Source organism: Colossoma macropomum, unplaced genomic scaffold (genome assembly GCF_904425465.1).
Source record: "Colossoma macropomum unplaced genomic scaffold, Colossoma_macropomum, whole genome shotgun sequence".
NCBI classification, from domain to species: domain Eukaryota; kingdom Metazoa; phylum Chordata; class Actinopteri; order Characiformes; family Serrasalmidae; genus Colossoma; species Colossoma macropomum.
In genome coordinates, this window is record NW_023494786.1 from 6,942,958 (window position 1) to 6,960,219 (window position 17,262).

Below are 17,262 nucleotides of genomic sequence, written 5' to 3' on the forward strand. Positions count from 1 at the left end.
AGTGATTTCCACTACAGAATCATGTCTGTTTTTAATGCAGGGCCCAAAGATCACGGCCAGCAAATACTGGTTTTTGGCATTGTCCCTTGCATACAGAGATTTCTCTATATTCTCTGAATCTTTAAATGATATTATGTACTGTGGATGAAAAGCAAAAGTTCTTTGCTGTCTTACGTTGAGAGTTATTCTTCAATTGTTGCACTGTTTGATCGAGCGGTGAACTCCTCCTCATCTTTACTTCTGAAAGCCTCTCTAAGATGCTTTTTTTATACCCAATCATGTTACTGACCTGTTGCCTGTTAAACATCAGGTATTTTTTGCCATTACACACCTTTACCAGCCTTTTGTTGTCCCCGTACCAACTTTTTTGGAACGTGTTGTTGGCATCAAATTCAAAATGGGCATATATTTTTAAAAAAACAATAACATTTGTCAGTTCCAACATTTGATATGTTGTCTTTGTACTATTTTCAATTAAATATAGGGTTTAAATGATTTGCACATCCTTGCATTTTGTTTTTATTTACATTTTGCACATCGTCCTAACTTTTTTGGAAATGGAGTTGTAAAAGAGTATGATGTAGTGTGTTTTGAAACATACTGTTCACTCCCCTGGATACAGTCCATATATGGAAACTAAACTATAAAAACAGCCCTCTTTGAATGTGTTGTTTCGTGAAAACCAATGGTTTTCGTGAAAACTAATGGTAGTAACAAAACTGAGAGTTGAGGCCTTATCAATGTATCTACAGCTTGAAATGTATCTAGAACCGTGACGCTTGAGAAATGTGGTGTTGCTAAAAGAGGCAAGGTTTAATGAAATGATCCATTAGAGTAAACATGCTAATAAAAATGAAGATCCTTTGGTCTTTGCTCATTGTCCCCCACTTCCCCCCACCTCCTCCCACCCACCACAGACATCCCTTCTACACAGCACAATTAAGATAAGTGTCAGTGTTGGGGACACTTAATAAATTCTGACAGATCTCATTGCTTGTGCAGTAGGGCGGCTGTAAAAAAGTCTATGCCCAACAAATTTCTGCAGTACCCTCTGCTGTCTTGAGAGAATCTTGAAGGGCACGGCCTCTTCACGAGCCAGCTGATGTCAGGGAATCACTCCCTTTAAGTTCACTAACTCTTTCACTTTGTAAAATCACTACCCGTACTGCTTTATAACACTCCAACTGACGGGGAAAGCACCTCGCTACTTTAACGATGTGTAAGACTTTGCTTATTCAAAAAGTGAGTGCCCTTCTCAACGCAATAAGTCAGGTGACTTTGAGGTGCAAAGCCTTGATATTGGTTTCCAACTGAGGCATTCACACATTGCAGCAAACCGCATTGTTATTATCTGGCCCACTAACGAAGACAGCTTAACATCACCTTATATGGGCATCTCCATTAGTACATGCATTTAAATGATGCATTCAGATCCACACATATATAGAGATAATTCATTATCATTACATTGTGCTCAGTTTTATCCCCACAGGGCCTGTTTGGCTGAAGGTTGTCATTCTAATTAACCACTCATTTGGTCTCAGTCTTCAAACCACTGATCATGTGTGCTCTTACTTTTTTGGAATAAAAAACTGGACATAGGACTGGGCACCCCTGTTGTAACATGGTATAACATGGTCAGAAACTCGGATAAAATGGTTAATAATCAATGGCTGGATAAAGCTCAGTGTTTTTTCTACAGTGCATGGCTGTTTTATGACTATCATATCAGCCTGCTTTGCATGCAGTATATTTTACAGTCTCAAAGCTTCAGTCTACTGATCATCTAGATTCAGTGCAAAGAGCATAACACTCATCACAGCATGCTTACTATAGAGGACAGCTGTTTAAAGCTATCAGTTTCAGTTGTCACGTCAACAGAAATCAGTCACAAATACCCTCAAGGAAACACCTTGACACCTTCATGAGTTCAGTATAAAAACGTGAGGATGCACTGATTGGACAAACTGCACAAAACTGGAAGAATACTGGAATAATAATGCTCAACTTATGCTTTAAAACTGCATTGAAAATCCTTTTTTCACTTATTGAATCTAATCATGATGAACAAAAAGCTAGATCCCACAAAAAGCAATCTTAAAAAAAAAATCTTGCTTTTCAGACTGTATCAAATACAAGCAGGATATCTGCAGCATTTGATAAAATAAAGGAATAAAAGCTTTGTTAACTTACCTTGACTTTCCATGCTCTGAGAGAGGTTTACAAAAACCCCTAACAGGACAAATACCAGCCAACCCATGCTGAAGTCATTTAACGAGGATAGATGGGATGCTGCAGTGCTCGAACAGGTTAGGGAGTGTATGAGAAGTGGCCAGAGTCAGCTGTTAAGATGTATTTGAATAGGTTAGGGTTACAGAGAGAGACAGAGAGAGAGTGTGAGAGAGAGAGAGAGAGAGAGAGAGAGAGAGAGAGAGAGAGAGAGAGAGAATTTGTGTGTATTGCAAACCCCAAACCCCAACTCAGGCCAGCATTGTAAAACCCACAGAGAGTTTGTCACCTGCTTTACTTTATTCATTCCTTTAAAAAAAACTCAAATCTTTGTTTTCAGTGGGCCTAATATGACTTGAGAAGAAGTATTATAACAGAACAAACACTCAAAAGTATAAAACTGAGTAAATGAAATGATTCTTTCACTGAGGAAGAAACAAAAGATGACAATAAAAGCTAATACAGGCCACTACATTAATACATTAAGCACTAGTCAAATTAAACATCCATCTATATATACAAATATGTTCATACACATATATACATATATATACATTGACCTATAAACCAATGTATGCAGTTATACATCTGTTTACATACCTTCTCAGAAGAGACCATGTGCACTTGGGCTTAGCTATGCTTGGCTAAGTACTAGGTGAGCTTGCTTTAAAGGAGAATTCCACTGAAATTGTAAAAGTAACTTGTTAAGACGTCAGCCATCATTCAGAGTGCTTTGGTGTGAAATGCTCCATTCTAGAGTCATAAGTGTTCAAAGTGGTATTAAGTGATACTACATGAAGTGGTTACAGATGCCCGAGACATTCTTTTACAATAGTTTTGGTTTAAAATGTATTTTTAAAGCATATTCATGGTGACAAGGCATGCACAAGGTGTTTTGCAGCAAAATCAAACCCAAAAACGTATGTTTTTCAGATTTACCACTGTGTTACCATTCTCCACATTACATATAAAAACTCAGAAGACGTGTATGTAGTTCACTGGTGTAAACAAATGGTAAATAAATAAAATGGTAAGTTCTAAAAGTAAAACTAGTAAATAAAATGGCTATGTTTGTGTTGTGTCCTGTGTTGTGACCCCTGGTTCCTATCACCACCTCTGTAAAGAAATCTGAGTGGACAAGTTTCTCTACATTGAACCATTTCACATCAAACCACTCTGAATGACTTTGTCTACATCCCACAGACTGAGTAATGCAGACAGTTTGAAAAACCGGTGGAATTCACCTTTAACTGCTCTGACTGAGCGCTCCAACATTGACATTTGCTGAATACTCTCGATTCAAACCTTCCTTTTCAGGAGAGCTTTCAGTTTTAGCGAATGAGGGATAACGTCTGAGGATGCTGAGGCAGAAACTGGTGAGTCATTGGTTTGGTGGAGTACAGAAATGAAGCCTGAGGTTTCCAACGACAACCTGACTCATTCAACGAATAATCAGCGAGGCGTTTCAGTCTACGGCAGACACAATGTTTTTGAGGTTTTTCAGTTTCTTACTTCAAATGGGGTGGAAACGGCAGCATGTGCAGAAAGGTGAATCAGCAGTGATCTAATGCCTGATTCAACAAACAGCATGTTTACAATAGAAGAATCAGAGCTTTACTGTAAGATCTATAAAATATGTTAAACACATATTTCACATTATGCAAACATATATCCAGATACGTGTGCAGACTTGCATGCATACATACAAACTAGGCTGAATTAGTTCAAACAGTCCCACAGTAAAAAAAAAATCTGTTAAAAAAACAATTTATTATTCAGACCTTAGATATTTACAAGGATTTTGTTAGGATTTTTTTAATGCCAAGACATTAACTGAGATAGCAATGAGCTAAATAATATATAAAATCATCATTTATAGTGTTTCTTTCTATTATGTAGATTTTTTTTCTCTGTAGTTGTGTGTCATTCTGTAGTCTGTGTCATGCCCATATTAGGAACTCCGGGTCTAAGCTCCATTTCTCTATAGCCAGAATGAATGGGGTTTTGGTATACCTGTAAATAGAACCTCTAGGTGGGATATTTTGATAGCCTAAAACTCCTTATCAAAAATACTACCCGTACTTTAATGCTATATTTAGCTGCTTCTTTTTTGCAGCTTCTTGTTTGAATGTTCCCGTTCCACCTTAAATGGCGCAGCAGTTGTGATTAACTATCACAAATATTAGCAAACGAGACAAAAAAATAATGTTACTGACCTTTTGGTTCTGTGAAACAGCAAAAAGAAATTAATGTTACTCAACTGTCAAGCAGAAATAGAGAAACTTCCTCATATCATGCCTTTCAACCCTCCATGAAGCTGAAGTCAGCTGTTTGTATGGATTTTCCAGTTCCTCTGAAATGGCTCAGCAGTTCAGAACGTGACTGCTGCATCATTTAAGGTGGAATGGGAAAAGTTGAACAAGAAACTGTCGAATGTCTTGAGAAAATAGTTACCAGCATAAAAAAAATAATTAGGATATTCTGATAGCCTACATCAGGGGGTCAGCAGTAATAAACCACTGTAGTCGTGTCGTCATTTTGTAGTCGGCACCATGCTCTCATGCCCATATTAGACTCCGGGTCTAAGCTCCATTTCTTTATGGCCAGAATGAATAGGGTTTTCAAAAAATCATCAAAAAACCTCTATTTCACCCTGTGTTAAATAAAAATGTTCAGAGCCCGATACGTTTTGTACTGTGAACATTCTTTTCTCGAATATCATTGGATCCTCTGAATTATGAGGTCGTTAAAGAGTTGAAATATGAATATTGCTACATTTAAGCTAAAGCTACTGCGCACTGAATTCACGTCATTTGGATCATACTTATCATTTGGCACAAGAAAAAGTACGGGAGGAGTCAAAGAAGCAAAAGCATGAAGAAGCAAAACAAAGTCGGGACAGCCAATACCAGTAAACCTGGCGGCCACTGTAGGTTCTACTACACACTTGGAAAGAGAGGGATGAGGGAGGGGTATAGAGTTGGTTGCAGTCTGCAACCTCATTGCTAGATGCCACTAATCTTACACACTGCACCTTCAAGTGTCTTCTCTCTTGATGCTTTGGCAGACTTGTACTGCAGCCATCTTTAGCTCCTGCTTGTTTCAGGGACTAGTCAACCTAAGATTTTTCTTCAGCATGTGAAAGGCATGCTTGATGGGTGTCAGATCAGGTGACTGACTTGGCCAGTTACGAATTTTGTACTTTTTAGCTTTGAGAAACTCCTTTTTCGCTTTGGCAGTGTGTTTAGGATCATTGTCGTGCTGTAGGATGAAGCGCCTTGAAACTTGAAATTATAAGATGTTTCTATACCCCTCAGAATTCATTTTGCTATTGCCGTCAGCAGTTACATATATAACACTATAACACCCCCACCACCATGTTTTACAAATGAGCCTGTATGCTTTGGATCTTGGGCAATTTATTTTTGCCTTCACACTTTGCTCTTGCCATTGCTCTGACACAAGTTAATCTTGGTCTCGTCTGTCCACAAGACCCCCAGAACTGTGCAGACTATTAAGTACATCTCAGCAAACTCTAACCTGGCCTTCCTGTTTTTGTGGCGAACTAGTGGTTTGTATCTTGCAGTGTAGCCTCTGTATTTCTGTTCATGAACTCTTCTGTGGACAATAGTCACTGAGGAATCCACGGCTGCCTCCTGAAGAGTGTTTCTCATCTGTCAGTCTGGGATTTTTCTTCCTTTATGGTGAAAATTCTTCTGTCATCAGCTGTGAAGGTCGTCCTTGGCCTATCAGTCCCTTTATAGTTACTAAGCTCACCAGTTCTTTCTTTCTTCTTAATAATGTTCTAAACAGTTAATTTTGGTTAGTGTAATGTTTGGCTGTTGTCTTACTTTTTTATTCTAGTTCCTCAGCCTTTATATGGTTTTCTTGACTTTCACTGAGATGACTCTTGTCCTCATGTTGACAAACAGAAAAGCAGACTTCAAAGGTGACAAAAAATCAAGAGTAGAAGCTGAAAGCTCTCCTATAACTGCACCAATGAAGCAATTAAACACACCTAAGTAATCACAAACATATGTGAAGCCCTATATCTCAAACATTACGGAGCCTTGAAATGGAGGCCTATGTATAAAAAGTGCTGTAATTTCAATGAGGTAAAACTAATATGTATAAAAATATTCTTTATTAAAATCTGAGAATGTGCACTTTATTCACATGTGAAATATTTGAGTACAAATCTAAAACTGTGGAGTATAGAGTCAAACCTGCCTTTGCCCCAAACATTATGAATGTCACTGTATTTATTTTATTTCTCATTTCTAGCTAACGGGTACCTTTCTAAAGAAAAGTATTAGCTAAATTAGTTCAATTTCAAATTCAAATTTAAATTATGTTAGATAAATACTTTTCCTAAAATCTGGTAATTTTATCCTCTTTATTTCCTATTCCTATTGATATAATGAGATAACCAAGCTGACCGGTTAGTGATAAATAGTGACATAATTATGATAATATGCTACCAGCATCTTTGAGGTCAGGGGCTGACGTGTTTCAAAAGGGCATTTTGTGATGGCATTTATGGAAGAGTTCACATACAGATTTTTTCCGTACTTGACAATAGCATTATAGACACATTTATTATGATATTGTGGTGTCCTGTATGCAGATCTGAATTTAATATACAAATGTAATTGTATTGTAGTGACCTGCTAATGGCTGGTGCTGCCTCTGAGAAGCTTGGGAGGCGTGGTCATGCGAGCAGCCATGCTAGAGGCTCATAGTACGCGCACCCCTCTAAAAAGGGACTTGAGTGTAAAGATGTGTGTTACATGTGATTTATTGTGTCTGAGGGTGTGGGTGTTTGTGTTGGGGTTGGTCACCGTGAGGGTGAAGCCTGTGGCTAGTGGTGACCTCCCCTGTGAATTCCATGTTTCGTATGTGCCTTATTGCCTTGGTGTTTAATAAAGAATGCTTCTTATGTTGGAAATCATGGCCTCTCCTTACTTAATGCCGACACCACAATATATTCAAGTCCATTTTTCTTGCTGTAAGAACCAAAGACAGTCATTACAGTGACAATGAATTATTATACAAACTCTTTATTCAACCAATGATAATCCCATTGGAAATAAGGCATTTAAAAGCGCATCAGTGAATTTTCCTCGCACTTCACAGTAAAAGGATAGACCAAAGAAACACAGATTTTGGCTGGGCAGCAGAAAACTATATACACTACGACAAATGTGCCAGGTCATAAAAAGTTTTCAATTTTTGCATAATGTACTTCGGGCAAATCAAACTAGCCTTTCGCCCATGTTGGAGGGGGCTACCAGAGACGCCAACTGCTCTCCTATTGGCCTGCTGGGTTTTTTTGAGGGAGACTCGCCACTGTTAAATGGTGCAGGCAGAGGTTTGATACAGCGACTGCGAGAAAGGTCCATCATTACCCAGAAACAGAAAACTATCATCTTTTTATCTAGGCATGATGATGCCACACACGCCAATAACAAAGAGCAAACCTGACCAGATATCTGAGGTTTAAATAAGACAGGTTTCTCCAAGATATTCTCTAACAGTGTTCTAATCATTGATTATCACCTAATTTCAATTTAACATGTATTTACTTTTTCCACTTAAGAAAACTGCATCTCTGTTTATTTAAATTGTATAAAGGATGGCAACAATAGACTCTCAGTGAATTATATCACCTTTATCTATCAACACTGTTTAAATGAAGACTTGATGTCTGTATCTCCAAATATGTTGAAAAAGTCTAAACTTTTAATGAGGCGTACTTGCTTCTTGTTAGCCCATAATGTTACTGGCCCAAAGGGAGTGTCAAAGCTTTGCAAACACACCTTCACATTGAGTGTGAGAGAGTATAATTGTCTGATCAGCTCCTGATCAGGTTGCAGGCTTGCCATTTAAATTTTCGGTTTTATATATGTTCTGTAATAAGCAGGATGTTTTTGAAATTTGAAATTCACAACTTAAAAAATACTGACCAGCATACATCCTTGTTTTTTGTGTAGTCATCACTGACCACCAGAGTTCACCAGAAGAATTTGACTGCTGGTTGCTGTTATCAATTTTTCCATACCTGATCGACACTATATTGCCAAAAGTATTGGCTCGTCTGCCTTCACACACATATGAACTTGAGTGACATCCCATTCTTAATCCATAGGGTTTAATTTGATGTCAGCCCACCCTTTGCAGCTATAACAGCTTCAACTCTTCTGGGAAGGCTTTCCACATGGCTTAGGAATGTGTTTATGGGAATTTTTGACCATTCTTCCAGAAGCGCGTTTGTGAGGTCAGACACTGATGTTGGAAGAGAAGGCCTGGCTCACAGTCTCCACTCTAATTCATCCCAAAGGTGTTATATCGGGTTGAGGGCAGGACTCTGTGCTGGCCAGTCAAGTTCTTCCACACCAAACTCGCTCATCCATGTCTTTATGGTCCTTGCTTTGTGCACTGGTGTGCAGTCATGTTGGAACAGGAAGGGGCCATCCCCAAACTGTTCCCACAAAGTTGGGAGCATGAAATTGTCCAAAATCTCTTGGTGGTGAAGCATTAAGAGTTCCTTTCACTGGAACTAAGGGGCCGAGCCCAACTCCTGAAAAACAACCCCACACCATAATCTCCCTTCACCAAACTTTACACTTGGCACAATGCAGTCAGACAAGTACCGTTCTCCTGGCAACCGCCAAACTCAGACTCGTCCATCGGATTGCCAGACGGAGAAGTGTGATTCGTCACTCCAGAGAACACATCCCCACTGCTCTAGAGTCCAGTGGCGGCGCTTTACACCACTGCATTCGACACTTTGCATTGTGCTTGGTGATGTAAGGCTTGGATGCAGCTGCTCAGCCATGGAAACCCATTCCATGAAGCTTTCTACGCTGTTCTTGAGCTAATCTGAAGGCCACATGAAGTTTGAGGTCTGTAGTGATTAACTCTGCAGAAAGTTGGCGACCTCTGCGCACTATGCGCCTCAGCATTCGCTGACCCTGTCATTTTACGTGGTCTACCACTTTATGGCTGAGTTGCTGCCATTCCCAATCACTTCCACTTTGTTATAATACCACTGACAGTTGACTGTGGAATATTTAGTAGCAAGAAAATTTCCCGACTGGACTTGTTGCACAGGTGGCATCCTATCACGGTACCACGCTGGAATTCACTGAGCTCCTGAGAGCGACTCATTCTTTCACAAATGTTTGTAGAAGCAGTCTGCATGCCTAGGTGCTTGGTTTTATACACCTGTGGCCATGGAAGTGATTGGACACCTGAATTCAATGATTTGGATGAGTGAGTGAATACTTTTGGCAATATAGTGTACATTCTGCCTTGACTGTAGTAGGCTGGCCTAAGTTCTAAGTTGGGGTGCCCATACTTTTGTGGCTTGAGATCTACTTTTTCCAGTCAACAGGTCATCATGATCTACCTTAAAAAAAAAAAAAACTGTCTTAACCTTTTCTAAAAGCAGATGCATTTGGAGTTTGACACTGTGAAAAAATTAGTTCTCCTCCCACTCTTCATGGAAGAGGTAAGTTTTTGGTTTCTAGGTCTCGCACTTATCTTCTGAAGGAGTCAGCGTAGGTTACAAAAGAAAAACACAAAAATGGCACTACATGAACTGACCACCAATAAATGAAAACATTCTAGATCACTAAAGAGATACATTTACAGCAGTGCTTTAGGCTGGCTGCGGCATAGCTATGGTAACATGCAGTAAATAGTGGCCACATTTTACATCACTCAATCACATTGACCTGCTTGCCGCCAGAAGTAGTGTTGAAATTTGATAGGCTGTTATAATGAGGCATGATCTACCAACATGCACTGTGCGATCGACTGGTCGATCATGATCAACATACAGGGCAAGTTAAACTGCGTCACTGTAGAAGTACACATGCAGCAAGTTATTTATTTGAATTACGTGAATGTCCGTTAAAAGATTCAAATGTTTAAGCTAGAATATACACCACTGTTATCATATAACATTGTGAATGTCATAGGAGTATTGTAGCACTGGTCATTCCCTACACTGCTGAAAAATGCTGCGGAAAATTTTGAGAATGATCTGAGAGAATCCGTATCTAAAAACATTTTCCATCAGCTTTCTGCACAAAAAAATTCAACTGCATTTAAAAAAGGGGATTTTTGCTGCCTAGCAGCTTGCTTTCATCAAATTGACTTTTAGTGATAAAAATGCTTTATGTAATGATGTCATTTCCTGCAAAAAACTGTTGTCACATAAGTTTTGGTCACAACTTTTGTTTTTATCTGTGCGAGATCACATTTCCCTGCCATATAGAGCAGTTGGCGTCTTTCCATTTAGAAAGGCTGTAGCCTTTTCTCAACATCTTTCTCTGCAGTGCTGAAAAGTAGCAGCATTTCTTTTGAAAACAATGTATTTGTTTGAGTTTTGTGTAAGAGGCACATGAGGAAAATCTGTCACAACACTAAATTTAAGTGTAAATGCCCTCCCCCCTCCAAAAATGTAGGTTTTTGCAACTTTTCAGGCACTGACAAACTCAAACTCTATTGAATAGAAAAACAAAGTTTAGTTGACATTCAGAAAACGTTTCTGTTTCCATTTAAATGTGGAAACTGTAAGGCAATCAGAAACCATAACAATCAAACTGTCTCTCACACACTGTAATATGTGTAAGGGGGTTTGATTGTTGGCCTGAAGAATGTCTCACATTTTTTGCATGCACACACACACACACACACTTACACACAAACACACACACACTTTGCAGTCTGCTAGTTAACTAAAGTAAACAGGAAGAGTGTGAGCCAACTAACCTCAGATTGAGTTCCTGTGGTGCCACTACTAAGAAATCCTTTAGAGGCTCGTGCCTATCTTAAAACTGAGTATATCGGATCACTGCAAACCCATATCAAATCACATCACTCGGAAGTGCAGGAGATGTCCATTGTCCCAGAAGATGATACTTTTTCTCAGACATCAAGGTGGAATGAGGACATTTACCCATTCCTGAGTATTATGTCTGATTCAGGCTGGAAATATGCAGAATAGAACATATGAAAAGAGAATATACATTTGACATCCACAGTAGTAGATGTACCTTCTATGGCCATCTTATAAGGTCTACCTACCTTAGGTCCACTATACACACTACATGTCCAAAAGTATGAAGACACTCCTTTTAATTAGAGCTTAGGTCACCATGTCCAATGTCAGGTGTCGGCTAGAGGGGTATAAAACCCTCCAGCACTGGGCTGTGGAGCAGTGGAACTGCTTTATCTAGAGTGGAGGTGCACCATCCAGACCCTTTAGGGTCCCATCCAGTGGCATTTGTGATCCAGAACCTTTCATCCAACATCAGTTCCTTATTTAATGCCAGGTACCTTGTGGCTGAATGCAATCAAATCCTCACAGCACCATTCCAACATCTAGTCTAAAGCCTCTCAGAGGAGTAGAGACTGTTACTGCTGCAAAATTAGGGCCAACTCCATATTAATACTCTAGATTTCAGAAGAAGGTGTCTACAAACTTCTGCACAGTGGATAGTGTATATGTACAGTTGCAGACTGTAGTGGAAACATGGCACGCATATCATAAATAGACTGTAGCCCAACTGTTGTAGCACAATTTGTCAACTGCTCAACTGCTCTCTATGCCATACATCATTGGGCAGTTTCTGACCACAGGACTGCTGTTGACCTGACATTATTTGGGTAGTGGACCAGGTTCAAATTTAGCAGTACCACTCGAGTCAGGTCTCAAAGTCAGAGGAATGGGTTGGGTTTGGGCTCAAGTTTATGCCCCTGCACAACCACCATAGTGATTCATCTGTTACACTTTGCTTTAGCTCTCATATTGATGCAATTTTGTTAGTGGAAACATGGCATGCATATTATAAATAGAACTCCACTACTGAAGGCCATATTTACATATACCCAATACTAACTGGCATCCTGCCAGCTCTATAGCAGATGGACCAGTTGTGGGTGTCCAGAGTGGACAGGGAGCCAAGGTATTGCACACCATGCCTGGCTAAGGCCTCTGCCATTCTTTGCCACATAACCCAGAATGTAGAGGGAAGCCTTGGCCATGCCTGCCTCCAACACAGAGGAGTCCACACACACCTCAGCCAAGAGTTGATATCAGCGGAACATTTTCATCACAACCAAGCTCAAGCAAAACAATCAGCCACTGCACATGCACTTGGTGAATTTACTCATGTAATTACAGATGCAGTTTAACTCCCAACTGAAGCATACGTCCAGGCCTGCTGTCAGCAAGGACATATGGTAAAAATGAAAGGCTTTCAATGTAAATCTTCAGACTGTTGTCTCATTACTACAGTAAACACCGAATGTAGCCATGTGAGAACACAATAACATTCAAGAACGTGCCCATTTTTATCAGCTCCACTAACCATATAGATAGCTCTTTTTATGTTCTACAATTACAGATTGTAGTCCATCTGTTTCTCTGCATACTCTGTTAGTAAATGGGGATTTACCCTGTTTATCAGTGGTTAGGACCCCTCACAGGACCACCACAGAGCAAGTATTATTGGGTGATGGATCATTCTCAGCACTGCAGTGACACTGACATGGTGGTGGTGTGTTGGTGTGTGTTGCGCTGTTCTGAGTGGATCAGACACAGCAGTGCCACTGGGGTTCACCTCCACCTCAGTGTCACTGCTGGACTGAGAATAGTCCACCAACCAAAAAGCCTGAAGCTCACAACTGTAGAATTACTAATGCACAGTGTGCAGCGACAGTTGTGCTAATGTCTTACATAACTTTACATCTACAAGGTGGACCAACAACCAGTGTGGCAGGGTACGGTGCCGTATCGTTACACATCTGTGATCACACATTTTGTTGTCATTTTCACTGCCCAATTAGCTGTAGTGTACCTGAGTATCCATGCTGAATTGGGCTACCTTTTTGTTGGGGTACCAAGCTTGCTGAGCCAGATTACATGGAGCAAACCACTCACTGATCAAACTGTGTGTGTCTGTGCATCTCACATAAAACCAGTGCGGAGTAAAAGGCAAAGCAGAACTTGAAGCTCCTCTATTGTTGCTACTGTTGTCTGTGTTTACTATTAATGCTAGATGAGAAATAATGTGACCACACAGGCCTCAGAGAACTCCACCCACTTTTTCGACATAACTTTCCACTACCGTGTCAGTGTCACTGCAGTACTGAGAACGATCTAATATGTGCTCTGTGGTGGTCCTGTGGGGGTTGTGACCATTAATGAACAGGGTAAAAAGGCACTAACAAAGTATGCAGAGAAACAGATGGACTACAACCTGTAATTGTAGAATTATAAAGTGCACCTATATGGAAAGTGGAGCTAATAAAATGGACAACGAGTGTAGAAACAATGTAGGTGTGCCTAATAAAGTGGCCAGTGAGTGTATATGTGCACTTTGTAAAAAGAGACCACCGTAGGACCACCACTGAGTATATATTATTTGGGTGGTGGACCATTTTCAGCACAGAAATGACACCGATATGATAGTGGCATGTTAGTGTATCACTGGATGTTGCTGTGAAAATGCAGCACCTCAGTAACACTGCTGAATTGAGAGTAGTTCATGCAAAAAAAAAAATATATATACACATATATATATATATATATATATATATATATATATATATATATATATATATATATATAATCAGCTGAAATATATATATATAATCAAAAACTGACCACTGCTGAAGGGCTAGAGGTTGCTTAATGCAAACTGTGCAAAGAAAAAGCTGCCATGCTATTAACATGTCAGTGTTACTGCTGTGCTGAGAATGGTCCACCACCCAAATAACATGTGGTCAGTGATCAGTGGAGGTGTTATCTTTCCATTGAGAGTGCAGCAACAGATGAACTACACTCACCTACAAAATGCACCAATATGTTAAGTGTCCCTGATAAAATTACCAATGAGTGTAGATGCAAGGCTGGTTTAAGCATTTTAAATTGCTCATTTTACTAAACACGCTTGAACTAAGACAGATTGCAGTGGATCTGTTGTTATGTTATTTATGTTCGCGCTGGAGATTGAGGATATCAATCACCAGAAGCAATAGAGTTGAGTTGACACTGCTGTGACGGCCTTGATCTAATGCAAAAGATAATTACAATTATGCCTACTTTTATATGAGAATTTCTCACACTATTATGTGCCGCTCACAGAAACACAAGACTCACATGTAACCCAAGAAGACTAGGATGAACTGCTCACCTGCAGTGAGGAGATGAAGAGGAGTTGCAAATCAATATATTTTTTATGAGCTGAATCATACTTAAAGGATCTCTCTTGGTAGGCCGACAGCAAATGATCTTTAATCTTGCCCACCCCAGGGGACATTCTCAGTCCATAGTCAGCACTTTGCACTGACTGGCCATATAGGCATCACATATTTCAACCAGGACATTCAGATTTCAGCTTTGATTTCAGGCTTTCTTCAAAAGAAATCACGACAGTTTGTGCTGTTGCATTTGCTTGTGCAGGAAAATGAAGGCACAGACATCGTAAATAACCTACTGTGTTGATCTCAGTTCAAGACTGCCATCTATGGGTAACAGCTATTCACATGCACCAGCAGCAGCAGTGATACTGACTGGTAAGAAGCACTGCAACTGCAGTGTTAATGCCTTGCTGAAAAATAGGTGAAGTAAAACTACGATTAATTCCACAATCAGCACATTTTCTATAATAAACTATGGGCCATTTCCCATGAAAGCAGTCACTGTAATTATGCAAGAGACAGACTGCATATGTAGAGCACTGCACTGCACTGCTGCAAGATTTTTGTCAAGTCGTTTGCATTATTGATCCAACTTTAATGACTCCAAAGTCAACTATCTGTAAAGGTCAGAAAGGGCATGCTGTGCATCAACGGCAATGTTTATGCTGGCAAGGAGAGTCTGCAGATATTCCTGACTGAAAAGAGTAGGAGCAATGCTGATTAGCTACATCTTTAGTATGCCTTAGCATGTAAGCAAAAGCTCCCATAGCCCACTTTTCACAGGTTGGGCAGTTTTTTTTACTCATTTTAACCCATTTAAAATCCCAGGCTAATTATATATTAAGGCTTATTTTTCAGTAATCACAGGGACTTCAGTGCAAACCGACTGAGCTATTCATAGGTTATAGAAATGTGTAATAAACTTCGGGCCTGCCAGCGGGCCTTGACCATTTAAGGGGTTAAGCAAAGGTAGCCTGAATGGGTTATAATTTTTTCAAAGGTTTACCACAAATTCCCCATTTACCTCCAAGCTCAGGCCTCTGCTTATGTGTGAAAGGAGGGGGCTAAGCTGTGGGGGGCAGCATAAATTTTGAGGATTTCTGATAAGCTAATACTCAATGCTTGCTTGAGCTAGACTATTTAATGATAGTTTACTGACAGTTGCTAGTTGTTTTTTGTTTTTTGACGAGTTTGACTTAATAAACAATCCTAAACTCCTAGTAACTCTATCCTAGATAACAAGAGGATAGTGGGCCACTGGTGACCCATTGACAGCAAAGCTGGGGGCTCACTGGTGTTTTGCTCAGCAATTTCTGGGCGGCCCACCGGAGGTTAAGCGGAGGTTAAGACAAAATGCCACTTCTCAGTGTTAATTTTGCACTCAGATTTACTTATTTTTCCTTTGTTCATTTCTTTCATTTTGTCTTTCTGTTTGAGGGAATTAAAAACTAGTTAGACCTAGTATGCAGGACAATAATCTAGGTGGTCCACCCTCGGATTATTGTACCATGGGTGGATATTTTAAGAAACGTATTTCCTGCCCACATAAAGCATACCCTCACAGCAAGAAGACTGTGGAGATGTCTAATGATATATGCATGGGGACTGCTGTATATGGACTTATTTGTCATATTTGATTTCTATATTCATTAGTTTGACTGGGGTTAAAGTATATTTCCTAAAGTCTGAACACATTGACTTCCAACTCACTGCCATTTCCAACCGTGCAGCTGTTGCCTTTGATGGGGCATCTTGAAGGAATTCCAAGATCGTCTTGCTTCCTGTGTTTTCATGTAAGCAGTGTTATAATGATTGCTGTCTACCAGTTTGTGTAGAACAGATTTCTTTACGCCGTTCTGGGTCTGTGCCTGTATAAACCAGGCGCAGTGGATCACGTTTGAGAGCGCAATCGATTTTCTTAATGGGCCGAGGTTAATTACGAGAAATTAGTTATGTCCCTTTCGTGCATACACTAGAGCACTGTCGGTCTCCTTGATCTGTAATTAAAAGAAGAAAGAACAGGAAATTATGGAAAAAAGGAACAGGGAAAAAGATATTGTAATGATGACTCTCACAAACGCAATGTGGCACAATGTTTCTTCACAATAAGCAAAGCAAGAACTGAAAAGAACGAAAGAAAAAAAGACACCTGATTCTCCTTTCTGATGCAGCTACAGAGGGGAAAATACATTGTGGAATGAGAGCTGTGGTCCACACTCAGTCGAGAATTTGTAATTGTGGCGCCTAACACATTGCGACAAAAAAAGGACTTTCCTCAATCTTTGCTAAATGACAGACTGCCACAGTGGGAAGGCCTGGCATTCTCATCTCCTCCAGCTTTCATTTGGATTTTGGAGCTTTATCCAGGACTCCCAACAACCGGCAATGGGAAAACCGAAATGACGCCATTAAGTTTTAAGAGATAACCAAAACGAAATGCTCATATGCACAGTCATCTCACGTAAAATTAGCGATTGCCAAGATAAACACTCAAGACGTCAAGCTGGGACGCCCTTTGGCCCCCGACTGCGGTGTTACGGGAGCCTCTGTTTCGCCTGCTTTCTCATTAAAACACACAAGGCTTATCTGCTATGTAATTAGTGACTCACACTTGTCCGTCGACCGCTTAATGGTGTCCAACGTTTCGACCCGAAGTATGCGATTCTATTCTGAGCGTGACATTTCCCCCTCCTAATAATCTTTGGGGCCAGAATTTTTGGGTCAATAAAAACGGCCTGACTGGAGCCAGACGTGGGGCCAGACAGTTTTATTGCGTTCTGCTATTATACAAGCAGGCCGAAATGAAAGTGCGCTGTC

The 17,262-nt window shown here is 40.1% G+C and overlaps 1 protein-coding gene across 2 annotated transcripts in view; it reads right to left on the bottom strand.

Annotated features, from left to right (window-relative positions):
* The window catches only part of si:ch211-149e23.4, a 29,446-nt gene extending 14,883 nt beyond the window's left edge, over positions 1–14,563 (bottom strand). The window contains exons 1-2 of one of the 2 annotated variants that reach the window (XM_036559013.1): positions 14,439–14,563; positions 2,194–2,342 (exon numbers count right to left, since the gene is read on the bottom strand). In XM_036559013.1, coding sequence (XP_036414906.1) covers positions 2,194–2,260 — 67 coding nt within the window. In that variant the 5' untranslated portion in view covers positions 2,261–2,342; positions 14,439–14,563. Of the gene's footprint in view, positions 1–2,193; positions 2,343–4,445; positions 4,486–14,438 lie in introns of those variants that run through there. The other variant, XM_036559004.1, reaches the window with a different exon arrangement.
* Between the last annotated feature and the right edge of the window lie 2,699 nt (positions 14,564–17,262).